The sequence below is a fragment of the Saccopteryx bilineata genome, chromosome 9 (assembly GCF_036850765.1).
Source record: "Saccopteryx bilineata isolate mSacBil1 chromosome 9, mSacBil1_pri_phased_curated, whole genome shotgun sequence".
Lineage (NCBI taxonomy): Eukaryota > Metazoa > Chordata > Mammalia > Chiroptera > Emballonuridae > Saccopteryx > Saccopteryx bilineata.
The window spans coordinates 24,172,737-24,199,229 of NC_089498.1; the positions used below are offsets into that span (position 1 = coordinate 24,172,737).

The 26,493-nt window shown below is 47.2% G+C and overlaps 2 protein-coding genes across 6 annotated transcripts in view; one reads left to right on the forward strand and one right to left on the reverse strand.

Moving 5' to 3' along the window:
- PDPR (pyruvate dehydrogenase phosphatase regulatory subunit) overlaps positions 1-5,281 on the forward strand; it is a 35,296-nt gene extending 30,015 nt beyond the window's left edge. For both annotated transcript variants that reach the window (XM_066243880.1, XM_066243881.1), the window contains 2 exons: positions 2,908-3,090; positions 4,074-5,281. In XM_066243880.1, the coding sequence (XP_066099977.1) occupies positions 2,908-3,090; positions 4,074-4,478 (588 nt within the window). In that variant the 3' untranslated portion in view covers positions 4,479-5,281. The remainder of the gene's footprint in view (positions 1-2,907; positions 3,091-4,073) is intronic.
- On the reverse strand, positions 1,053-26,095 carry LOC136313485 (pyruvate dehydrogenase phosphatase regulatory subunit, mitochondrial-like). 4 transcript variants are annotated; one of them, XM_066243885.1, is made up of 7 exons: positions 25,908-26,095; positions 14,681-14,814; positions 11,854-11,935; positions 11,593-11,756; positions 8,768-8,820; positions 3,125-3,221; positions 1,053-2,457 (listed from the first exon to the last, which is right to left on the reverse strand). In XM_066243885.1, exons 1-5 carry the CDS (start codon positions 25,940-25,942, stop codon positions 8,813-8,815), a joined length of 423 nt encoding a protein of 140 aa, XP_066099982.1. In that variant the 5' UTR covers positions 25,943-26,095; the 3' UTR covers positions 1,053-2,457; positions 3,125-3,221; positions 8,768-8,812. The 4 variants fall into 4 exon arrangements, with proteins under 4 accessions (XP_066099982.1, XP_066099981.1, XP_066099979.1 ...); XM_066243884.1 differs by lacking the exon at positions 8,768-8,820; XM_066243882.1 differs by lacking the exons at positions 3,125-3,221; positions 8,768-8,820 and having other exon boundaries at positions 1,053-1,430.
- Positions 26,096-26,493: the final 398 nt, after the last annotated feature.

A 26,493-nucleotide genomic window follows, 5' to 3' on the forward strand; every position in this document is an offset into this window, starting at 1 on the left:
GGAAAGTATGCCTTTTATTTTTTATTCATTTTTTGGTAACCTTCAGAGAGATTTTGTTTTCATGTAGATGTTCTACTTTCTTATTTGTTGTTACTTCTGTCAATGGGAAGGGTATCTGTGTTATCTTCTGTGATTGTGATTCATGAAAGCTATTTTTCCTAAATATTGATTCTTTAACCTAATTCCTTACTACTGTTTATAGTTGTTTTTCTGGAATTTCCAGGGTGCACTCTTCTCATATAAAGATAGTAAGTTTTTAACAATTTTTGTTCCTAAACTTTCTTTCCCTGTCCAGTTGTGAAAGCAGTGATCGCATGCATCCTTGTCCTATTCTTAACAATCATATTCCGCATAGTGCTGGGTTTTAATTATTGAAATGAAATTTCATGTGCTTTTCCACACACAGATATACTACAACAGTAGGAAGATGAGGGGATTATTCACAATAAAAGAAGAGCTGATACAGGTGTAGCTGATATGTTCTGCCTGTGTGGACAGGGGTTGATTCTGAAGTGCCAGACAGCCATGCAGGGTTTACCACCTGGGGTCTGTGTCACTGGCCAGACCCTCTCAGGACAGGGAGGCTCTGTGGCTCCAGCAGCTTCCTTACTTGGAGGCCCTGGTTTCTGCCTTCTGATTTTCCTGGACTGGTCCCACTCTTGTGATTGTCACAGCATTAGTGAGATGAGTCAGTGATGGGGATCCACTTTTCGCTTCTCATCAAGCCCAAGATTGGTCACCTGCTTTAAATCATTCTTATGTCGACCTCTTAATTCAGGTACCGAGTATTACAGCTCAAGCCACTCAAGCCCCAAACCCACCAGAGATTCTGGCTTTTTATTCTCCTTTCCCCGCCCAGCTCCCACTGGCCTCCACTCCCACTTTGCTAATTTAGGTGTTTCACTCCCATGTGCCACAGGCTCTTTCCCCTTTCCCACGTTTGCAGTTGTCTTGACCACAGTGGTGTGTTGGTAGTCACCCATTCAGCTGTAGTAGTGAAATTATAGAGCAGCATCCATTGCCAGAGTAAAGAATTATAATACCAGTGAAGCTGATGTTTTCTGGGTTTTCCCCCAGTTTTATTGAGATATAATTGGCATATATCACTGTATAAGTTTAAGTTTAGGCCTGACCAGGTGGTGGCACAGTGGATAGAGCATCGGACTGGGATGTGGAAGGACCCAGGTTCGAGACCCCGAGGTCACCAGCTTGAGCGTGGGCTCATCTGGCTTAAGCAAAGAGCTCACCAGCTTGGACCCAAGGTCGCTGGCTCCAGCAGGGGGTTACTCGGTCTGCTGAAGGCCCATGGTCAAGGCACATGTGAGAAAGCAATCAATGAACAACTAAGAAGTCACAACGCGCAACGAGAAACTGATGATTGATGCTTCTCATCTCTCTCCGTTCCTGTCTGTCTGTCCCTATCTCTGCCTCTGTAAAATAAATAAGTTTAGTTAGCATCCATCTCAAAGGTACAATAAGCCCTGGCCGGTCAGCCTGGCGTGCAGGAGTCCCGGGTTTGATTCCCGGCCAGGGCACACAGGAGAAGCACCCATCTGCTTCTCCACCCCTCCCCCTCTCCTTCCTCTCTGTCTCTCTCCTCCCCTCCCGCAGCCAAGGCTCCATTGGAGCAAAGTTTGCCCGGGCGCTGAGGATGGCTCCATGGCCTCTGCCTCAGGCGCTAGAATGGCTCTGATTGTGGCAGAGCGACGCCCTCTGGTGGGCATGCCGGGTGGATCCCGGTCAGGCGTATGCGGGAGTCTGTCTGTCTGACTGCCTCCCCGTTTCCAGCTTCGGAAAAATACAAAAAAACCCCAAAAACAATAAAAAGAAAATGCAAAAGTTTTTTTTCTAGTGATGAGAACTTGTAAAATTGACTCTTTTAATGTTCTTAAATATCGTACAGCAGTATTATCTCTAGTGCTGAGAGGTTGTACATTGTATCCCTACTCCTTTTTTTAAAAAGATATTTTTTTAGCTAGAGGAGGTGGGGTAGGGAGGAGCAGGAAGCATCAGCTCGTAGTAGTTGCTCCTTGTATGTGCCTTGACCCGGCAAGCCCAAGGTTTAGAACTGATGACCTCAGCATCCCAGGACAACACTTGATCCACTGCGCCACCATGATTAATTCTTCTGAGTTTTAATTCCATATATAAATGAGATCATATAGTACTTATCTTTCTCTGACTTGTATCTTTTCTTTTGTCTTTTTTACTTGTACAGTTTTTAAAAGTGCAGCCTATTGTTGGGCTTTAGATTTAACAGAGTATATTTAGATAGGGATTGAATATTTTGCTTTCAATTTGGAAAGCTTTCTTTCCATTTGTTATCTGATACATATTTTTGGAACCAAGAAAAGAACAATGTGAAAGGCTGGATGTTGTGGGCCATGAGTAGGAGAGCTCTGCCTTCCTGGTTCCTTCTTCTGTGACTCGTTCTGGGTCTCTAAGATATGCTGTAATCTGTGTGGAAAATCAGAAAATCAGATGTTATGCACACACATCTAGGGTGATGTGTAACACGTTTCATAGCATGGGCCAGCGCATAAGGGAGTTGGGGTGAGAACACAGCCGGAACTGGAACAAAGCCAGTGGAGGGTGAGCGGCTTACTGGAGAAGCAGTTCTGAGGCTGGCCATTAGTTTGGAACTGCTCTGTTAAGTCCTTTGGGTGTATTCGCCTAGACATTTTTGAGATGTGGAAAGGTATAGATGAATGCTGCTTCACAGAGCTAAAGTCTGGGTTAAGGGTAACCCTGGTTCATTACTCCTGGGCTGTAGCGCTTTGATTTGCTGAGACACCCTGAGAATCTTGTACAGTGCCCTCCCCTGTCTAGGTTAACAGTGTCAGCAATCAGACATGCTCCATGTTGAAAGCTGAAGGTCTGCTGTTCACTAACCTTTCCTCCCTCCAGTACGCTCTACATGTCTACAATGAAGTGATGAGCGTTGGGCAGAAATACGGAATCCGGAATGCTGGGTATTATGCTCTTCGTAGTCTCCGAATTGAGAAGTTTTTTGCCTTCTGGGGTCAGGACTTGAATACCCTCACCACCCCCCTAGAGTGTGGACGAGAGTCTCGGGTGAAGTTAGACAAGGTACTGTGTCCGTGGGCAAGCCGTGGTCACTCACCTCCCTGAGCAGGGCATATGCGTTGGAGCTGGTGGGAGCTGGGAGGTGTGACATCAAGCGAGCAGTGATGGGAGGATGGCCTTAGGATGAAGAGTACCTACAGGATAAAACACCCTAAGATGAAAACAGTTAACCAACAGCACTTGTTTTCAGCATTTTCTCTTTTTTAGACTGAGTGCTTTCTGGGGAAGTTTTTCTGAATTATGGTAATGCATTAATGTGCCATGATCATTTGTAGAAATTAGTCACCTTCCATTCAACTGCCTCACATTTTCTTTTTAAAGTAATATATAAACATGACTTTTTAAAAAGTCATAATTTAAGAGAGTGTTCAGCAAAGTCTTTTTTCTACCTCTGATCCCCGCCCACATCACAGCTACCTGACCCAGCAGTCCGCCTCGCAACAGCTGAGGGTACCATTTCCCCTCGCCGCTTTCTAAGACCCAGATGGTTGATCACTACACACTTGCTCTCTTACTTTAGCAATCTGTCCCCTATCATTACAGTAGATCTACAGTATTCTTTTTGAGAAAATGTAGATAACTATTTTTCTGATATAAAAGTAATGACTGCTCATTTTGGAAAATAGGGAAAAGTACATATAAAGAAAATCTTATTTTATCTGTTGAGATGATCACTATTGTGATCATTCTGCTCTTATTTTTGTGCACAAGCACAGTGAGGACAGGTATACGTGCATGGACTTTTTGGTGGGGTTATATAAAAACATTGAATGCTGCTTTTATATTGTGAATGCAGTTTTTCATTTGGGAAACAGTTTCTCCAAAGCCCACTGGGGGGCAGGGGAAGAGCATCGTACGCCACCACAGTGACACAGGGCCCCTCCCGTTGTGCTGCCTTTCTGAATTGATTATGGTGATACATTAATGTGCCATGATAATTTGTAGAAATTAGTCACCTTCAACTGCCTCACTTTTTTCTCTCTTAGGGGATGGACTTCATTGGCCGAGATGCCCTACTGCAGCAGAGGCAGAACGGGGTGTATAAGCGCCTCACTATGTTCATCCTGGATGACCACGACACAGACCTGGACCTCTGGCCTTGGTGGGGAGAGCCCATTTACCGAAACGGGCAGTATGCTGGCAAGACCACCAGCAGTGCCTATAGCTACACTCTGGAGCGCCATGTTTGCCTGGGCTTCGTGCACAATTTCTCTGAGGACACTGGGGAAGAACAGGTGGTAACAGCAGATTTCATTAACCGGGGAGAGTACGAGATTGACATTGCGGGACATCGGTTCCAGGCCAAGGCAAGGCTGTACCCAGTCGCCTCCCTCTTCACCCATAAGCGCCGAAAGGATGACATTGAGCTAAGTGACTTGCACGGCAAGTAATGCCAGGCAGTCTCACCTCCTCCCCCCCATCCCAGCGCTCTTCTTGACTTAACCTTTGCCTCCCATCTCTTATCTCGTTGACATAATTTTAAACTTTGCTTTGCATCCTTTCTTGTCCTTTCACCTCCTCTGTTGCAGTTCCCTGTGTCCTAACACTTGCCTGGCTGTTTGTCCTGTCCCTCCACTCCTCGGATTCCCATTAAGATAGGAAACGTGTGACAGGCAGGACAGGAACAAGCCTCACCTGTGCAAGCAGGCGATAGTCTGGTTTCAAGTGCTGTGACTGGAAGCGAGAGAAGCTAGTGGGAACAGGAAAGAGTCCGTCTCTGTGGGGCCGTGTTCTCGGAGTAGCCTGTTGGCACTGGCGGGTGCTGTGTGTTTGCTACAGGCCGTGGAGCAGTTTGTGCCTTCCAGCCAGGCAGCTCGTCCTCCCGTTCCCCTGTGCTGCAGGTTGGCACCCTGATCTCTAGCAAGATGACCATCTACCTCACTGACGAGAGGCATCGTGTGGGTGTCCTTGGGCTGCAGCAGAGATAGTTAACCTGGCACCATTGCCAGCCTCCCTACCAAACTAGTTATCAGATGGTAGGGCCAGTGCCACCTGCCTATAATTTTCTTCATCTCGTGTTAATCCCTATAGTGAGGGGTTTTGTTTAGCTGAGTGAACAAGCCACAGTACTTGAAAGGGAAAAGCCATGTTGCCTTTTGTGTTGCTTTTTCCAGATGAAACGAAAGGTCTTAACCTCAGAAAGCACCAACACCAAACAATGCTGTTTTCTATTAAACTGCTGCTTTTCTTCCAACTGCTCAAAGTTCAGTCATTCCCATCTTGATTTTCCTCATCAGTTTCCTCATCTGTCCCTTCTGTAGTAGGCCCACTAGCTCAGCAACAACTCTCCCTTGAGAAAAGGGAGGGGAAGTTGGGCATGCCGTTCTGGTTGAGTAACTAAACCTTGTTGGCCATGATGAGTTTAGGAGTGCTGGAATCCCCAGTTTGGCTTCTTCAGGCACAGGACAGAAAGGCCCACAGGTGACCCACATCAGTCTAGAGCAGCGGTTCTCAACCTGTGGGACGCGACCCCGGCGGGGGTTGAACGACCAAAACACAGGGGTCGCCTAAAGCCATTTATTTATAATAAATATGTATTTTCTGATGGCTTTAGGCGACCCCTGTGTTTTGGTCGTTCGACCCCCGCCGGGGTCGCGACCCACAGGTTGAGAACCGCTGCTCTAGAGTTCTGCTGGTCTAGAGAGTTCTGCGTGTGGACGGTGTGCGTTGTGAGCCTAGCAGACTGCTTTCCACCGTTATTTCCCGTCTCCTCTGTAACAGTGACTTGGATGTCCCCAAAAGGACCATGCACAATTGCAGGGACCTTGTTCAGGGGTGAAACTTGAATGTATTAGTGACTGTACTGTCTATCCCAACACTTAATTTTCCCTTGAACCTAAGCTGTCCCTATTCTGATTTTTTAAAAGTATAAAGTGCTGTTAGATTTAAGTAATTAAACTAGCTTTTGTTGTCCTGGCTTCTTAGCAGCATTAGCTCGGATAGGTCTGTAAGTATGTTAAAGATGCTCTCGGGTGCCAGCCTGCTCTGGCATTTGTTTACCCACTTAATCAGACTGGACTGTTCTAGACATTTCTTGCCATTTCTCCAGCCGGACAACACCTACTTGATCAGTGTGCACCTTTTTAGGAAGTCTTAGTTGATTTATTAAGGGAGCATATGATTAGAATCGCCTGGAGGGCCTTGCCATTTTGGAACAAAAGTATATTTGACTAGCTGAGAGATGCTGCTCCTAGGCAGAGAGGAGAGAGGCGGGCGGTGTTGCCGGCTGGACAGCAGAGCTGTGAGAAGGAGCCATGCTGATGCAGGTGTCACCAGTAGGGATGGAAACGGTCATAACAGAGCTAAAGGTATTGCATACTCCGCATCATTCCAAAACCATCTTTTCTAGACTTATGTATAAATTTCATTTTGCTCATAAGCAGAAGTCATACTCCTAATACTGACAAAATGATACTCTTTCCAGGGTGTCACTGTCTACTGAGCCCTAGAGTACACATTTTTTTGGCACTTTAAAGTTCATCCTTGAAGTCTCTTTTTCTTCATTCAAATACAGGCAATATGAATCTGGCAGTTTTCGCTATTTGGTTCTAAATCTGAAGGAGGACAATCAAAACATAGAATTGTGTGTCATTTCCATCTCTGGGGCAGTGGGGTCACAAGCATTTGTCTTGTGGAACAACTCACCTCTCTCTAGGGACAAGTGGGGGCTGGACTTGTTTCAGGAGGCAGTGCTTTTTTTTTTCTCTGAAATGACCCGGCCTCACATGGGCCGTCTTGGGGAGGGAATCTGCACGTTTCTTCTACCTTGCCAGCAGATTCAATTGAGTAATCTTTGAAAACCTAGAAACACAAAGTGTGCTAGCCTCAAACAGATGTGGACCCAAGGCTGTACTCTCCTGTGCACCTTCTCCTTCCTTGAAATATCTTCTCAGCCCTTTGTTACTCGTGCCGCATGTATGTCCCGTTTCAAGGCATTGCCACAGTCATTTGACTAAATTGCAACTTGCATCAGAAAGATTTCCTATTTGTGATGTCACTGAAGTCAGAAAAGCTCTAATTGGGCACATTTTAAGAGCAAAAAGGGACAGAAACTACATGCTTGTAATAGCCTGTCTGATATCCTGTAACTAGTGATGAGTCGCATACTCGGCATGGGTAGGACATGTTCCGGGAGATGAGGGAACAAGTGTTAGTGTTCTGGGAGCATCTGTACCGTACTGCAAATGTGAGCAATGCCATTCGGGCTGGGGCTCCAAGACCCTTTAGCCCAGCGATGAACCTGTTTCTGCAGGAGTAGAGCAATCACCAAGCCTGACTCACCGCCTGCCTTCCCGCTGGGGCTCAGACCCCTGCTGGCAGCTGAGTGTGTCTTCCGTCCCTTCAAGAACCTGCGGCAGATCAAAGGAATCTGCTACAACCTGCTGAAACAGCTGCACTGGTTTGCACAGGGGTCAGCTAAAGGTTCACTTTTACATCTTTGTTGCTTCTTTGGCAGTGTAGTCAGCCAGGATCCTAATTACTGTCAAAGGTAGAGGCTTGGTCAACAGAGCATAATACTAAAAAACAACCTTGTTTTTCACTTTTTTTCCTGTATCTCACCCCCAATCCCTCACAAACTTTGATATAAGCAGCATTTTATCAGCATGAGATAGGGAACTTTTCATCTCACACATGTCATTTCCAGGCACATGGATTCAGAAGAAGCACAATCGAATAGAAGAAACGGTAGGTGACAGTAAGATGTTTTAGGCATGAACGACTCCTAGCAATGAGCTGTGACTAACCGGTGGCCACTGGCCTGTGCTGCCTGCCACCCCAACTTCCAGGTGCTGAGTTACACGGCTCCTTCACTGTTGCAACCCCTCGTCACTACCCGATGCACTACTTCTCCAGAGGACTGATATTTTTGTATGTGTCTGCCCTCTCCTTGTCCATGAAATGTCAGAGTTGTATAATGATTCTTGACTTCTCTGAGCAGAGTCCCTGCATTCCTTAGAGAAATGCACATTTCTCATGGGCCATTAATCTCATGACATTTAGGGGCAGCTATTTTTATCCTTTGCAAATCTTCTGCCTTCTCTCTTTTCTGTCCCTCAAGGACAGAAATGACAAGAGGTAGGAAGGATATTTTTAGCTTCCATTTCAAAAGATCTAAGCCAAGAATTCCCTTGCACACCAAGGACTGGGGCTTGGAGCACGTCCTTTCTCCACGCCAGTTCTCGTGCCTTAATGTCCCATGCTGGGTGGAGAGAAGATGGATGAAAAAGAAACTCCATTTCAGTCTGAGGGTTCCCCTTACCCTGCTCAGCCTCTCCTTCCCCAGAGCAGATGGGTGTGGGGTAGAAGCTGCCACAGCCTGCCTCAGCTCACACTTGACTCTGGTCAACTCTCGGAATGTATCAAAGCACCGTTGTAATTACTGTAAAGTGCCATAACTCATTATTTGCATTTGTAAATGTGCGGTTCCGTTCAGCCCCTTTCTGTCCTTGTGTGGCAGTAGCGTGTGGTCCAGATGACATTTGGGGCGCTGAGGTAAATGGGATCTTTTCTCAAGACCCCCGGTGACAGTGGGCACCCAGGCGACTGAGCCTTTCTGCCCTCCATGAGCATGCTGTTAACATTGCGCATTGTGTTTCTGTCAGGCCAGATTTCAATTAACGTTTTCTTTTCATGTCATTAGGTTTGTAAATGAATAAACAGACATTTTAATTACTCTTACCATGTCCATGCAATACTCTTCATCTGTATGTGTTTGATTCCTCTGTTACCAAACTGGAGAGAATGTGGAAACCGAGATAAAGCAGACATGGGCGTTCCGCGCCCTGCACGCAGTGGGGCCTCCGTCCTCCTCCTGCAGTCCCTGTCTGCCACTGGATTTGACATCATGCCTTATGACTGACTTCACATTAAGAACCTGGTACTTGACTAACTGCTGACATAGCTGTGAGCTGCTGTCTGAGAGGGAAACAGAGCATGCAATTTTAGTCATTCCTGTGGGGACAACATTATCTGAGAAAAGCAGCCAGCGAGCTTCTACTATCCTGAGATGCCATCCATGCATTCAGTCACTGCACTTTATTGTTTATCTTTTTTTTTTTTTTTGTATTTTTCTGAAGCTGGAAATGGGGAGGCAATCATACAGACTCCTGCACACGCCCGGCACGCCCACCAGGGGGCAATGCTCTGCCCATCCGGGGCGTTGCTCTGTTGCAACCAGAGCCATTCTAGTGCCTGGGGCAGAGGCCAAGGAGCCATCCCCAGCACCTGGGCCATCTTTGCTCCAATGGAGCCTCGGCTGTAGGAGGGGAAGAGAGAGACAGAGAGGAAGGAGAGGGGGAGGGGTGGAGAAGCAGATGGGCACCTCTCCTGTGTGCCCTGGCTAGGAATCGAACCCGGGACTTCTGCACGCCAGGCCGACGCTCTACCACTGAGCCAACCGGCCAGGGCCTATCCAAATATTTTTTTTAGCAACTACATCTGGGAGTCCATAGGTAAGCTAACGTGTCTATACCAATTTCATAGTGTTCTAAACCTACCCCTTTAATTCCCGATTTCAATACTGACCCACATTTCTTACGACTGAAAGAGTACACAGAACATTCCAGTCTCTGTGGCTAACTCTAAAAGAGGAATTCCAAAAACATTTTGCACAGTGATATTTCGGGAATACCGGGAAAGCCTCCCACGGTGACAGCTTTAAAGAACATACACTCAAATCACATGTACTTCTTATTACATGGCATATAATACATTAACCTAGTATGTTAATGAGTAACTCTAGAAAGAAAAAGGCCCAACCCGGCATCTGCTTAGTTTGTGTCACCATCAAAAATCCCAAAGATAGGTACATAAAAAACCCGTGATGCCTATTGTTGCTAACCTACCTGACCAGCACAGTTGACAAAATACTGGCATTCGATCTGTCCTTTATCTGTCTCCATGCCAGTAACTTGATTTTTTTCTTTTTAATTTTATTTATTGATTTTATGAAGAGATAAACAGAACATTGGTCTGTTACTGTATGTGCCCTGACCGGGAATCAAACCGGAACCTCTGCGCTTCACAGTGACACTAACCAATAGAGCTATCGGCCAGGTGTAACTTGACCTTTTTTGACCATCCCATGAAGAACGCTTGTCCAGTCACAGATCTGAACACCTGTTCCAAGGTAAAGACAGGGTTGGAGCATCGATCCTCTGCTTTCCCAGAATTAAGGTATCTGCTACAGATTGCCAATCATAAATGCTGAAGCCTGGCCTGTGGCGGCGCAGTAGATAAAGTATTGACTTGGAATGCTGAGGTCGCCAGTTCAAAACCTTGGGCTTGCCCGGTAAAGGCACATATGAGGCTTGATATTTCCTGCTCCTTCCCAATTCTCTCTCTCTCTAAAATTAATATATAAAGTCTTTAAAATTTTTTTTTTCTTTAAAGAAAAACATTTAAAAAAAATACTGAAAACCAGGCCCTGGCTGGGTTGTGTAGTGGGTAGAGCGTGATCTTGGTGTGCCTAAGTCACAAGTTCCATCCCCGGTCAGGGAACATGCAAGAAGTAACCAATGAGTGCACAATTAAATGGAACAACTAGGTAGAACAATGACTTAATTCATTCTCCCTCTCTCATCTCCTTCTGCCTCTCTGTTTCAAATCAATGGTAAAATTAAAAAAACTGAAAAGGCTGGGTCAGTGCTTTAACTGAACAAAAAAGCTGCTAGGACCCATATCTGGAGACTACAAATGAGACCTTCCCAAGGTTAAAAATGGCAGGCAAATTTAATAACTGCCTTTAGTGCACAATTAAACTGCAGGAATCACAGAAGGGGCAAGAGAGAAAAAGTTCAAATATGACATCTGAAATCTAATCTAACCACATCGTGAATCAGTTCATTCAAAGTCACAACCCCATGGACACTGCTGTGACTTCCCCTCAGTCATTCCAAACCCAGGGCGCGATCCCTGCTGGGGATAAACGCCACGGTGTGCTCTACCTTGAAGCTTCCAGGCTCAGTGGGGGAAAGGAGCCCTGTAAGTCTGATGTGGACTAAATCAGTACCAGAAGCAGTGCGTGCCCCCGAGGAAAAATATCAACAGATAGTACAGTAAAACAAAGACCCAGCCTGACCAGGCGGTGGTGCAGTGGATAGAGCGTCGGACTGGGATGCGGAAGACCCAGGTTCGAGGCCCCGAGGTCACCAGCTTGAGTGCGGGCTCATATGGTTTGAGCAAAGCTCACCAGCTTGGACCCAAGGTCACTGGCTCGAGCAAGGAGTTACTCGGTCTGCTGAAGGCCCACGGTCAAGGCATATATAAGAAAGCAATCAATGAACAACTAAGGTGTTGCAATGCACAACGAAAAACTGATGATTGATGCTTCTCATCTCTCTGTCCCTGTCTATCTCTCTCTCTGACTCACTCTCTGTCTCTGTAAAAAAAAACACACACACAAAAAACAAAGACCCAGTGTACAAGGAGTGGCTGGGGTGCAGCTGGCTAATGTGAGACGCTCTCCTAGACAACCGCTTCCTTCCTGACCCCAAACCGGCTTACCTTGTTGGGAGGCAGCGCTTGCCAGGGCAAGAGCCACGTCGGCAGAGGACACCACCGCATCCTCGGGCACGTGCATGGCCCCCACCAGGTCGTGCACGTTGAGGAGAGGGTGGAGTTCGGTCACTTTCTTGAGGGAGATGATCTCAGAAGGGATGCCTATAACACTGCCACAGAACACAAGGGGACAATGACATTCACTGGCCCTCTGGCAGAGGTCAGTGTGACAGGAAACCCGGGATTGGCTTCCAGTCTCATACGTACTTCAGTCTTGAGTTGATGCGCTTCAGGGAGACCAGCCGGTCCTGCGTCTGGGCCAGAAAGATGGAGCCTGTCCTCGTGTAACCTGCGAGAAAAGTCAGCTGGACTGAGACAGACCAGGACAAATGTACCACGGCAAAGACGCAAGCCCGCGAAATTATAAGTGAGGAGACCTGTGATGAGTCCCGGGACTGCCACCAGCCAAACAATCTCAGCTCAGAGTTTTGTGAGGATCAAATGAAATTTTAATGCACATAAAATCAATCTCAAAAATAAAAGATGCCATTGCTAAAAACCGTTTGGGGGAAGAATAGAACCCAGATTCCATCATATTCTTCACTCTTTTTAAAAGGTTTTTCTCCCGTAGTTTTGGTGGGACTGTAACCCTTGGTGAAGGGAACTCAGGACATCAGCCCCCAGGGGGTGGGGCCCCACCGCCTTCCCCAGTACAGCCAGTGGGCATGACACCTAAGCTCAGCCAGTCAGACCCCTGGAATATGGGGCTTGCCAGTAGTTGAAGCGCAGGAGGGTCACTGGTCTCAGGTGCGAGCATCCATGCCCATGGCTCTGTTCCAGCTGAGGCACTGCCTGCTGTGGGACCCACATTCCGAGGCCAGGCTACTGCCGGCTGCACCCTCCTGCCAAATCAACAGGCACCCAACAACCTTCCAACAAACGCTCTTTGCCCAAAGTGGTCATTTTCTGCCGGTTGTAATCAACCTACCTGACACAATGATTACTACACTAGGGTCAAAGACAATCCTCCTACAATGTGAAGACTATTACTTCTTATGAAGAAAGACTTGAATCAGTTACCTTTCTAAAGGAAGTACAGTGAGTAATTTATTTTCTTAATTTATTGAAATCCTCAGATAAATACACCCTTCACTGACAATCAGGTTACACTTCAGGAAAGCATGATCTATATAAAATGGAAATGTTAGGCCCTGACTGGCTGGCTCGGCGGTACAGCATCAGCCCGGCGTGTGGAAGTCCCAGGTTTGATTCCTGGCCAAGGCACACAGGAGAAGCGCCCATCTGCTTCTCCACCCCTCCCCCTCTCCTTTTTCTCTGTCTCTCTCTTCCCCTCCTATAGCCAAGGCTCCATTGGAGCAAAGTTGGCCCAGGTGCTGAGGATGGCTCCATGGCCTCCGCCTCAGGTGCTAGAATGAATCCGGCTGCAACAGAGCAACATTCCAGATGTGCAGAGCATCACCCCCTGGTGGGCATGCCGGGTGGACCCCGGTCGGGCACATGTGGGATTCTGTCTGCTTGCCTCCCCACTTCTCACTTCAGAAAAAAAAAAAATTGAAATGTTATAAATGCTTACTTTGTTTTCAAAATTTCAGATAATTCAAACCTGTCTTCCTCTAATGAAATGCTGTCACCTGTCACATGATTTCTACATGGGCTGTGCAGGTAAACCATGCACTGTGCTCATTCTGATCACATGGCAGAGCCACTTTAGGTGGCAAAAGAAAAACCTACCAACCTTTGTCAGGGTCAGCCTTGACTTATCCACGATCTAAACTATACAAAGTCTCCTAAAGAGCAACCGTGACAGATGCGAGTGTCCAGAATTGTCACCACTGGGCCTCGCTCCTTCATGATAATCAGTGCGCTCACCAAACGGTGTCATCGGCCATGGGAGAGGCTCGACTCTGGGCTTCCGGCTGATCCGTCACCTTACAACAAACAGAGCCATTCTTTCTACCTTCGACCATGTGGGACCACATCGTAGATGAGTCTGCCTCCTAGAACAGTCCAGCGTATTCCAGTGCAGGGTAGCTTACAACTCCCTGTGGCCTTTCCCCTAACTGCACAGGTAAGAAGAATGTGGTCATGCTTTAAAATAAAAAATATCCTTAATAGCAATTGGTGGAGTCCACTGGGTCAAACTATGATTCAACTACCAAGCACCTAAACTTAAGCTCCGCCTCACTCCCTCCCCACCATGTAGGAACCAGTCCTGCCACTGACTATGCTTCAGTGAGTGAAATACAGAGGAAATGGCCCAGGAAAACTTTCATAAGAATGATAGCATCTGAGCCCTGCCTGGATAGCTCGGTTGCTTAGAGCATTGTCCAGAAGCACAGAGTTTGCCAGTTCAATTCCCACTTAGGGTACTTACAGAAACAGCTCAATGTGACTCTCTCTCTCACTCTCCCTCCCTCTCTTCCTATCTCACTGAAATCAATGTTAAAAAATAAAATTATAGCATATGAAAAGGATTTGGAATAATGATTGAATCCCCTCATTTTAAATATAGGAAACTGGCCCTGGCTGGTGGCTCAGTGGATAAAGTGGTGGCCCAGCATGCAGACGTCCTGGGTTCAATTCCCAGTCAGTACTCACAGGAGAAGCGACAATCTGCTTCACCCCACACCATCTCTCCTCTTTCTCTTTCTCTTCCCCTCCTATAGCCAGTGGCTTGATTGGTTTGAGCATGGCCCCTGGTGCTGAGGATAGCTCCATTGGAGTGCATCAGCCTCAGGCACTAAAAATAGCTTTGTACTCAGGCATCAGCCATAGTTGGGGTTTCCAGGTGGATCCCAGTCGGGGTGCATGCTGGAGTCTGTCACACTATCCCCCCCCCCATCATCTTAGAAACAAGCAAACAAAAATACAAAACCTAAGGCAGCTCAAAAGTGAAAAAAAAAAAAAGTGAAATAACCTGTCCAGGTAATACTCTGACTAGTGGCAGAGCCTGGATGACCACTCTGGTCTGAATTAGCAATCACCTGGCCAGCTCATATGGGATCAGACATGGCACTGAGTGAAAGAATTGGGGATGGACAGGCAGACAAGAAAACTGCAGAGCACTACTTACCTGTTTGGATCCCTGTCTCCTGCTCCAACTGATGGTAAAGTCTGTTTGAATAGTCTGCCATCTTCTGCTCGATGCTCAAATGCCTGGCGGTGCTTACAATGCCAGCACAGAACCTCGTGGAGCCAGCAGCCAGCCTGCAGGATGGAGCCGAAGGCTATTAGGTGGACCCACACATCAGTGAATGCAGCAAGTTCAAGTTCCACACTATAGCACTGTTTTGTCATATTGAAAGGTGGAAACATCCTACATGGCCACTAACATGACACTGATTTCAAATTGTGGAGTTCACCCTCGCAATGGGATACTACACGGCCATAAAGAAAGGAATGGGAAGGCAGTGTGTCACTCTGTGTGTGGGGGGGCAACAATAGACAAAATGTCCCAAGGGAGTAACTAGCAGCATTATTAATACCATGGTCAGGAAAGAAGGTGACATTTGAAAAGACGTGATGGACGAAATGGAACCAGCTATGAGTGTTCCAGACAGAGGAAGGAGTGTGTCAAAGGCCCTGACGTGACACCGACCATGGTGAGCCCGAGCACAGAAAGGAGGCCAGCATGTTCCAGCATGAGGAGCGAGGGGGAGACGGTCTGAGAGAAAGCTGGAAGGCGGGCAGACGCTGTTACGCACTGCCCTACATAGTGGGATTGTATTCTAGGTGCTAAGGAAAATACTAAAGGAGAAAAAGAAATGTTCGGATACATCTTCCAAGATCACTCTGGCTCCATGTGGAGCCTGCATTGTGAGAAGAGAGGAAAAGCTGAGGTGGGTTAGGAAGCTATGACAGGAGTCCGGGGGGGACATCATGGTGGACAAGGATGATGGCAGTGGAGTCAGAGACATGACTGGATTGTCTTGAAGTAAAGGTGCTAGAACTCAGTTGCCAACAAACTGCGTGTTAAAATGTGATGAAGGGAGAACTAAGGATGAAGTGTCGTTTCTGAGTTAAGCAACTGGGGCCACTTACTCTAGCATGAAGGAGAGGGAAGGAACAGGGAACAAGGCTGTGAGGCTGTGGGGGATTGAGTGTGTGTGAGTGTGTATGTGTGAGTGAGTGTGTGTGTGTGTGTGTGTGTGAGTGTGTGTGTGTGTATGTGGACATTCAAATGTTCAACTTTTAGATGTTAAGTAAAATATACCCATCCCGCATCCACACAGACACACTAAGCAGCGGTGGATACACGTCGGAAACCAGGAAGGGTTTGGGATCAGTAACATATCAGTACAATATTTAAAGCCCTAACACTTGGAGGAACAAGAACTCCGAGGCTCCGCATGTTTACAGATTGGGAGGAGAAAGACAAGACTAGACACAGGACTGATTGCTGGGGCAGAATAGAGTGTTCACATAAAGACAGCAGTTACTGATACTGGTAGAGGGGCAAAGACACAGAATGGGCAGGTCCCCCATCCATGGTGTGTTGATCGAGAATCAGGAGAGAAACCTGGCCGGTTTGCTCAGTGGTAGAGCGTCAGCCCGGTGTGTGGATGTCCCAGGTTCGATTCCCAGTCAGGGCACACAAGAGAACACCCATCTGCTTCTCCAGCCCCTCCTCACATCTCCTTTCCCCTCTCTCACTCTCTTCCCTTCTTGCAGCCATGGCTCAACTGGAGCAAGTTGGCCTCAGGTGCTGAGGATGGCTCTACAGACTCCAACTCAAGCACTAAGAAGAACTCAGTTGCTGAACAACAGAGCAAAATCCCATATGGGCAGAGCATCGACCCCTAGTGGACTTGCTGGGTGGATCCAGGTCGCATGTGAGAGTCTTGTCTGTCTGCCTCTTGTCCTCCCACTAAAAAAAGAAAAGAGTCTCTGGCCAGATGGCTTAGTAGAACGTTGGCCTAGTGTGTGGAAGTCCCGGGTTCACTTTCCGACCAGGGCACACAGGAGAAGCGCCCATTTGCTTTTCTAGCTTTCCCCCCCTCCTTTCTCTCTCTCTCTCCCCCTCCTGCAGCCAAGGCTCCATTGGAGCAAAGTTGGCCTGGGTGCTGAGCATGGATCCATGGCCTCCGCTTCAGGTGCTAGAATGGCTCCAGTTGCAATGGAGCAATGCCCCAGATGGTTAGAGTGTCTCACTTCAGAAAAAAGAAAAGAAAGAAAAAGGAAAAAGAGAGTCAGGAGATATTTCTCAGTTGTAAAGATCCTCCATGAGGAGTACAGCCAGGCCCCCCACCTCAGGGCACCATTGCCGGGAAGACGAGACCCCACAACACCTGGGTGTGTTAATCAGTGGGGACTGGGGCTGAGCTAGAGGGCTGCTGGAGTCCCAGGGATTCCTCTTGAGGGGCCATACATGTACTGGCTTCTCACAGACCCACTAGATTTGGGCTCCAGGACAGGGGTAGCAGCTCACAACGCACCAGAGACATGAGGAGGAGCTAAACAGACTAGCTTCAGGGCAAGTTCTGGTGGGCAGAGGTCAGGGTCAGGGCAACTTTCTCTGAGGACACTGTGTGGCAGGTGCCATGCGTTCCCTTGTTGTACTTTCCTCCCACCCAGTGCAGGAAGGGGCCAAATCTGAGCTCTCCATTAACACTGCTAACACCATTCCCTGACCTGGTGAGATCCTGAGATCCGGCCCCACTCAACTCGAGCACCCAGCTGGAGCTGCGCCTAGCCGGAGCTGCTTCCAGCAGCTTTTCCATAGGCGCAGACAGCCTTGCCTCACAGAGTGGACATTTCTAAAATTTCTCAAAGATCCACAAACCCCAAACAAGCAGCAGCTTGCCTCAGCGAGCCCTGTACTTCTTACTAAGCGACTCCAACCCTGGCACAGGTGGTAACCGGTATCAACTTGCATGTACTTCCCACCAGGTGGCCCCAAGCCTGCCATAAGCTGCAGTCAGTGCTGGCCTGGAATGAAGCTTTGACTAAGCAGCCATAAGCCCAGCACAGTGATGGCCAGCCTCAACACACATCATGCTGCCCATCAAAGAATGTCAAGCTCAGTGCTAGTGACAACTGGCCTCAGTTCACAGCACAGCCTCTAAGTACCTCAAAGCACATGTGGTGACCACCCCACAAAACACTTTGTAGCTCCCACCAGGTGGCCCCATGCTAGACACAAATCGTGCTGACCTTGACTAGCACCAGAGCTCCTTCTGAGGGGCTAAAGAAACACCACATCCAGGCCCTGGCCGGTTGGCTCAGTGGTAGAGCGTTGACCTGGCGTGCAGGAGTCCTGGGTTCGATTCCTGGCCAGGGCACACAGGAGAAGTGCCCATTTGCTTCTCCACCCTTCCCCCTCTCCTTCCTCTCTGTCTCTCTCTTCCCCTCCCGCAGCGAGGCTCCATTGGAGCAAAGATGGCCCAGGCGCTGGGGATGGCTCTGTGGCCTCTGCCTCAGGTGCTAGAATGGCTCTGGATGCAACAGAGCGACGCCCCAGAGGGGCAAAGCATCACCCCCTGGTGGGCATGCCAGGTGGATCCTGGTCAGGCGCATGCGGGAGTCTGACTGCCTCCCCATTTCCAGCTTTGGAAAAATGAAAAAAAAAAAAAGAAAAAAAAAACTGGAAACACCACATCCAGTAGCCAGCTTCAAACCACTGCAGAGCACCACCTAACCAGCTCCACAATGAGACACTCCAAGGGCAGACTTGGTTGGCACCAAAGGCCTGCTAAAGCGACTCATACTCCATGGGGTCAGTCCCCACACAACAGCTTGCCCACTGTAGTCATGACCAGCCCTCACAGCTAGTTAGCCTGGGGGGTCAATCCTCCCATTGACATGCCAATAGCAATCAGGGCTCAACTACAACCTCAATGCACAAACAACCCACACAAGGGACACCTCTAAAGCACCCAGCTCAGGTGACTGAGGGAGTCTTCGCCACTGGGCCTCACAGGACACCTACTACATAAGGCCACTCTACCAAGACCGGACACAGAAACAAAGAGCGGTAGCCAGAAGGAGGAGGCAAAGAAACATGCCTCAAATGAAAGAACAGGACAAAACTACGGAAAGAGGACTAAACAAAATGCAGAAAAGCAATCTACTGGATACAGAGTTGAAAACACTGGTTAAAAGAATGCTCAATGACCATAGGGGAAGAAGAGATGAACTCAGTGCGAACTTCCAACAGAAAGAGAACATAAAAAAACTAATGAGAAATGAGGAATGCAATAACTGAAATGAAGAATGCATTAGAGGGAATCAACAGCACATCAGATGAAGCAAAGGAACAAATCAGCTATCCAGATGACAAAGAGGCAGAAAACACACAATCAAAACAGCAAAAAGGAAAAAACGTTTTAAATGAGAATAGTATAAATGGGACAACATCCAGTGTACTGACATTCACATCATAGGGGTACCAGAAGGAGAAGCAATAGAGCAAAGAATTTAAAACTTATTTGAAGAAATAACAGCTGAACTACCCTAATCTAGTAAAGGAAACACATACAAGTCCAGGAAGTGCAGAGTCTCCAACAAGATGAACCCAAAGAGGCCCAAATCAAGACACATCATAATTATATTACCAAAAGTTAAAGACAAAGAAAGACTATTAAAAGTATCAACAGAAAAGCAGTCAGTCACATACCAGGCAGCTCCCATAACTATCAGCTGATTTCTCAACAGAAACTCCGCAGGCCAGAAGGGACTGGCAAAAAATATTCAGTGATGAAAAGCAAAGACCTATAACCAAGATTACTCTATGCCACAAGACTATCATTTAGCCTGACCAGGTGGTGGCACAGTGGATAGAGCATCAGACTGGGATGCGCAGGACCCAGGTTCGAGACCCCGAGGTCACCAGTGTGAGCGCGGGCTGATCTGGTTTGAGCAAAGCTCACCAGCTTGGACCCAAGGTCGCTGGCTCAAGCAAGGGGTCATTTGGTCTGCTGAAGGCCCACAGTCAAGGCACATATGAGAAAGCAATCAATGAACAACTAAGGTGTCGCAATGAAAAACTGATGATTGATGCTTCTCATATCTCTCCATTCCTGTCTGTCTGTCCCTGTCTATCCCTCTCTCTCTCTGTAAAAAAAAAAAAAAAAAGATTATCATTTAGACTCAAAGGAGAAAGTTTCTTAGACAAGATAAAGCTAAAGGCGTTCATCACCACTTCACCAGCATTAGAAGATGTTAAAGGGACTTCTTTAAGTAGAAAACATCAAAATTATGAGTAAGAAAATATAGGAAAGGAAAAAATTCTCACTAGCAATGGCAAATTTAGTAAAAGCAGTCCATCAACTAACTATAAAACTAGTATAAAGGTTAAAAGACTAAAGTAGAAAGATCATGTGTAATTACAACAATAAATCAAGGGACATATCAATACATACACACAGAAGTCAAAAGTAATGACAAAAACGGGGAGTGGATACATAAAAATTGTAGTGATTTTAGAATGTGTTCAAACTTAAGTAATCATCAACTTAAAACAGACTGTGATACACACAGCTGGGTATACAGGAAGCACAAGGCAAGAAAGCTACAAGATACATATGAGAAATAAAGAGAAAGGGATCCAAACACAACACTATAGAAAGTCACCAACATACAAGAGGATACAGCAAGAGAATAAAAAAAGAATAGAGAGGATTACAAAACAATCACAAAACAGTTAATAAATGACAATAACTACATACCATTTCCCCCCATGTATAAAATGCACATTTTTTCTAAAAAATTTGGGGTCTAAAAACTGGGTGAGTCTTATACAGAAGTTGTAGATTTTTTTTACTTGCATTTCCCACTTTTTCACGCCTGTTTTTGCGCTCATTGTTGAAGACAATGATTCGTCATCAGACACAGATGAGGACAAGCTAATAGATGGGAGTTTTTTTTTTGTTTTTTTTTTAATTATTTATTCATTTTAGAGAGGAGAGAGAGGGAGATAGAGAGAGAGAGAGAGAGAGGAGAGAGAGAAGGGGGGGGGGAGCTGGAAGCATCAACTCTCATATGTGCCTTGACCAGGCAAGCCCAGGGTTTCGAACCGGCGACCTCAGTATTTCCAGGTCGACGCTTTATCCACTGCGCCACCACAGGTCAGGCAATATAGATGGGAGTTTTGACAGTGATGAGGAGTTGTATGAATTTTATGATGACTAAAACCTGAGGTCAATAACTTTAAGTAATACATTTTTTTTCAAATTTCGGGTCCCAGAATTAAGGTGCGTCTTACACATGGGAGCGTCTTATACATGGGGAAATATGGTACCTATCAGTAATTCTTTAAATGTTAATGGACTAAATGCGCCAATCAAAAGACATAGGGTGCCTGAATAGATTAAAAAAAAAAAAGACCCATACATATGCTGCTTACAAGAGACCCAGTTCAGAAGAAATACACATGCTGAAAGTAAAGAGATAGAAAATGATATTTCATGCAAATGAAAAAATTTTAAAAGGGTAGCAATCCTATAACAGATAAACAGACCTAAAAACAAGGGCTATAACAAGAAACACAGGTCAAGGTCATTTTATAATAATAAAGGGATGAATCCAATAAGAAGATATAAACATCTGTGCACCCAACACAGAAACACCTAAAAAAATTTTTTTAGTGAGGGGATGAGGTGGGGGGTGGGGGGGAGGAGCAGGAGAGATGGAGGGTGGAAGACGAGAAGCATCAACTCATACTTGAGTCACTTCAGTTGTTCACTGACTGCTCTCTTATGTACCTTAAGCAGGAGAGTGGGAGATTCACATGAAGCCAGTGATCCCTTGTTCAAGCCCACGACCATCGGATCATTTTGATGATCCTGTGCTCAAGTTGGCAACCTCAAGGTTTCGAACCTGGGACCTCAGTGTTCCAGACTGACGCTCTATCCACTGTGTCACCGGTATGATGGACAGAAAGGGACAGAGTGACAGTACTACAGTCATAATAGGAGATTTTAACATCCCATTGACAACGATGGGTAGATCATTCAGACAGAAAATCGACAAGGACACAGTGGCCATAAATGACACATTAGACTAAGGTGGACTTAATTCAAAGGCATCAGAATACACATTATTTCAAGTGCACATGGAACATTTCCCAGGATAGACTACATGTTAGGACACAAAAGAGGTCTCAATAAATTTAAGAAGACTGAAATCAGATCAAGCATCTTCTCTGATCAGAATGGTATAAATCTGGAAATCAATGACAAGAAGAAAACTGAAAAACACTAAAATGTGGAGGTTAAATAACATGCCACTAAACAATGAATGAGTTAACAAAATCAAGGGAAAAAAATTAATAGATACCTTCAGACAATTGAAAATGACTCAAAATCTGTGGGACAAAGTAAAAGCACTTCTAAGAGTGAAATACATAGCAACAACACATGCCCATCTCAAGAAACAAGAAAATTTTAAAATAACCTAAATGTAAAAGAGAGAGAAAGAGAGGAAATATCTAAATGTACACTTAAAGTAACTAGAAAAAAGCCCAAAGTGAGTAGAAGAAAGGAAATAATAAAGACCACAGTAGAGCCTGACCAGGCAGTGGCAGTGGACAGAGCATCAGACTGGGACATGGGAGACCCAGATTTGAAACCCCGAGAGCGCTGGCTTGAGTGTGGGATCATGGACATGACCCCATGGTTGCTGGCTTGAGCCCAAAGGTTGCTGGCTTGTGCAAGGGGTCACTCGCTCTGCTGTACACGCTCCACCCCCCCCACCCCACCCCACCTCGGTCAAGGCACATGAGAAAGCAATCAATAAACAACTACGGTGCCGCAATGAAGAACTGATGCTTCCCATCTCTCTCCCTTCTTGTCTGTCCCTATCTGTCCCTCCCTGACTCTGTCACAAAAAAGAAAAAAAGAAAATTAAAGGCCAATATTCCTGATAAACATAGACACAAAAAGCCCCAACAAAATATTACCAAACCGCCTGACCAGACTGTGGCGCAGTGGATAGAGCGTTGGACTGGGATGTGGAGGACCCAGGTTCAAGACCCAGAGGTTGCCAACTTGAGTGCGGGCTCATCTGGCTTGAGCAAAAAAAGAAAAATCTCACCAGCTTGGACCCAAGGTTGCTGGCTCGAGCAAGGGGTTACTTGGTCTGCTGAAGGCCTGCGGTCAAGGTACATATGAGAAAGCAATCAATGAACAATTAAGGTGTCGCAACGAAAAACTGATGATTGATGCTTCTCATCTCTCTCCGTTCCTGTCTGTCTGTCCCTATCTGTCCCTCTCTCTGACTCTCTCTGTCCCTGTAAAAAAAAAAAATTAAACCAAATTCAGCAACACATTAAAATGATTATACACTATGACAACATCACTAATCATCAGAGAAACGAAAATTAAAACCACAATGAGATTGTCACCTCACACCTGTCAGAATGGCCATCATCAATAAATCAACAAACAGCCCTGGCCAGATAGCTCAATTGGTTGGGCATCATTTCAGAGCATGAAGTTGCCAGTTCGACCCCAGGTCAAGGCACATACAGGAGCAGCTCGATGTTCTGTTCCTGTCTCTCTCTCTCCCTGCCTCTCTCTCCCAATAAACAAACAGATAAATACACTGATCTACAAACAACAAGTGTTGACAACGATGTGGAGAAAAGGGAACCTTTGTGCACTGCTGGTGAGACCATAAATGGTGCAGCCACTATGCAAAACAGCAGGGAGGGTCCTGAAAAAATTAAAAATGAACCTACCAAATTACCCAGCAATTCCACTGCTGGGTATTTATTCAAAGAAATCCAAAATACTAATTTTAAAAGGTATATGCACCCATTTATTGCGGCATTATTTACAACAGCCAAGATGTGCAAGCAAACGAAGGGTCCATCAACAGATGAAGGGGTAAAAAGTTGTGGTACACGTATACAATGGAATGTTACTCAGCCACAATGAAGAATGAAATCTTGTCATATGGACCTAGAGGTAGTATGCTAAGTAAAATAAGTCAGACAGAAAAACAAATACCGTATGATTTCACTTATATGTGAAATCTTAAAAAACAAAATAAACAAAACAAAAACACATTCACATATACAGAGAACAAATTGATGGGAGGGAGGTTGGGGGAGAGGGTTAAAAAAAAAAGGATTAAGAAACACAAATTGCCAGTAATAAAAATAGTCATAGCCCTGGTCAGATAGCTCAGCCTGGCCTGTGATGGCACAGTGAATAGAGTGTCAACCTGCCATGCTGAGGACACTGGTTCCAAGCCCTGGGCTTGCCAGGTCAAGGCATATATCAATACAATAGGCAACCAACGAACTACAGTGAAGCAACTATGAGTTGATACTTCTCATCTTGCCACTTCTCTCTGTAAAATCAATAAATAAAATCTTTGAAAATATATATATAGTCAAAGAGAAGTTCAGTAAAGGGAATATAGTCAATAATATTGTAATAACTATGTAAGGTGTCACACAGGTACTAGACTTATTGGGTTTATCACTTCGTAAGAAATGTCTAATCACTACGTTGTACACCTGAAACTAGTAATATATGTCAAAAATTAAAAAAAAAATTTAAGTGCCAGACAAAGCAAAGGGCATGGGGTGGGGGCAATACTATAGTTGTTAGTTGAAAAAAATAAAGCCAGTGAAGAGCAAGGGTCACTGGCTCAGCTTGAGCCCCCAGCTGCAGTCAAGGCATGTATGAGAAGCAATCAATGAACAACTAAACTGCAACTATCAGTTGATGCTTCTCATCTACCTCCTTGAAAAAAAAAATGAAAGTGGATGCAAACTGAAGGAAAGGGACCAACCAGTCTAGCCTAGTCCATTTGGAAACAAAAGCAAAGTGAAGCTTGATAGGAAAGAAGGTAAAGCCACTGGAGAAAAAAACAAAATAAGATATATAATCTCGTTTAAAATAAACTTTAAAAATAATAAAAAGAAAAGACTGCATACTGTTCTCTGCTAAGAATAACTTCTGCGGCCCTGGCCGGTTGGCTCAGTGGTAGAGCCTGGCGTGCGGGGGACCCGGGTTCGATTCCTGGCCAGGGCACATAGGGGAGGCGCCTATTTGCTTCTCCACCCACCCCCCCACTCCTTCCTGTCTCTCTCTTCCCCTTCCACAGCCGAGGCTCCATTGGAGTAGAGATGGCCCGGGCGCTGGGGATGGCTCCTTGGCCTCTGCCCCAGGCGCTAGAGTGGCTCTGGTCTCGGCAGAGCGACGCCCCGGAGGGGCAGAGCGACGCCCTGGAGGGGCAGAGCATCGCCCCCTGGTGGGCAGAGCGTCGCCCCTGGTGGGCGTGCGGGTGGATCCCGGTCGGGCGCGTGGGGGAGTCTGTCTGTCTCTCCCCGTTTCCAGCTTCAGAAAAATACAAAAAAAAAAAAAAAAAAAGAGTAACTTCTGCTATAAACAACGTCAATACTGGGGCTGGTTATGCTCAGAGCCGTTCACACCAGCAAGAGCAAGAGGCCAGCTCTAACTCTCTCCGAGCTGTTCCTCGGACGGTACAGCACCCTGTGCACTGGGCTGCTGGCCCCAAGGAAGACCGGGCGGGGACAAATGGATTAACAGAACATTTCCCACATCTGCCTCGGTTGAAGAGCCACCTGGGACACTTCTTTAAAAAAAAAAAAAATTTCGCGAGCTCCCTCTCCGGCGATTCTGATCCTCCTGGTCCACGGTGCTATATTTTTCAACAAGTGTACCAGGCCATCAGGCAAGTTGAACAAACCAGTGTAAGTCCCCGCACGGGAAAAGCGTGCCTTGGGGCCCGGCCCACCCGCATCCCCGTGTGGCCGGCGTACATGCTTAGCAAATGGACTTCAAGATTCCTGAAGCAACTCCGAGTGTCATTCACGTCAGACCCGAGCGGACAAGCATTAAGACGCTGCCCCAGCCCAGGTTTCCCGGGTGACTTGACTGCAGGACTCTGCAGCAGTGGCACGAGTTAGTCAAGCACAGGTGGACCGCACGTCTCAGCGCGGGAAACCATTCCACCTGCAGAGGAAGACCCGGCTGGACCGGCCTCACCTGCGCTGCGGGGGTGCCAGCCCGCGGCGCGGGGCAGAAGCGGGGTCACCCCGAACACCCGGAGGGGGCGGCCGAGTACGGGTCCCGGGGCCGGGACAGCCTCGGCGAGCGGAGCCGAGCCGCGGGGTATGAGGCATCAGGCGGGCCTCTCTCGGCCGCGCCGGCCGAGACCTGGCGCCAGGACGCGTCTCCCCGGTAAAACCAGGCAGAACCGACAGGAAACGAGGGACGGCGCGGACCCCCGAGGGAGACCGAAGCGGAAAGACAGGACGCCGCGGTCGGGGCGCTAAGGCCCCTGCGGCCGGGGCCGTCAGAGCGGCGCCGCAGCTGTCTCCTTACCTCACGGGCCCCACGGGTTCCGCGCTCGGCAACATCTGGCGGAAGACTGGCAGCAGCCACAACCGTCACCAGGGGTCCCGGGGCGGAAAAGTGAGGGGGAGACAGGGAATGGGAAGGGGTGGGACGGAGGGGGCAAAGTGTTCCGGGGGAGCGGGGACCGCGACCTTCCACGCTTTACGGCCCCCCAAGCAAGGGTACGCCGGCGCGTGATCTCACTCGCGCACGCGCCGTGGCGTCACCGCTGCGGCCCCGCCCCTGCACGTGGGGCTTGTTAGGGTCTCGCTCGGTCTTTCTTTGCGCCAAGGTGAAGGCGATTTGGAGGCCTCTTTAGAACTTGATCCTGGTCACCTGTTAATTTCTGCAAGTGCAACCGGGATGTCCGAGATGGGCCGCAGCCCCTCCGGGGTGTGTGGAAGCGCGGGAGTTCTCTCTACCTTCGAGGAGCGTTTCAGGTCTAGCCCCACGTGGGTCTGAAGCCCAAAACTACCATAGTCTAGGGGCGTTAAAAGGCTTCTAGGACTGACAGTCGCCTTTTTTCTGGAAGTTGTTCTGACCCTTCTGGACGAGACCCTGGCTAAACTGATTG

Coding starts and splice junctions, on each gene's coding strand:
- LOC136313485 (XM_066243882.1), bottom strand. CDS start 25,942: ATGTTGCCGAGCGCGGAACCCGTGGGGCCCGTGAG. Junction 14,815..25,907: donor GAACCCGTGGGGCCCGTGAG/GTAAGGAGACAG, acceptor TCCATCCTGCAG/GCTGGCTGCTGGCTCCACGA. Junction 11,757..11,853: donor CGCATCAACTCAAGACTGAA/GTACGTATGAGA, acceptor GTTCTGTGGCAG/TGTTATAGGCATCCCTTCTG.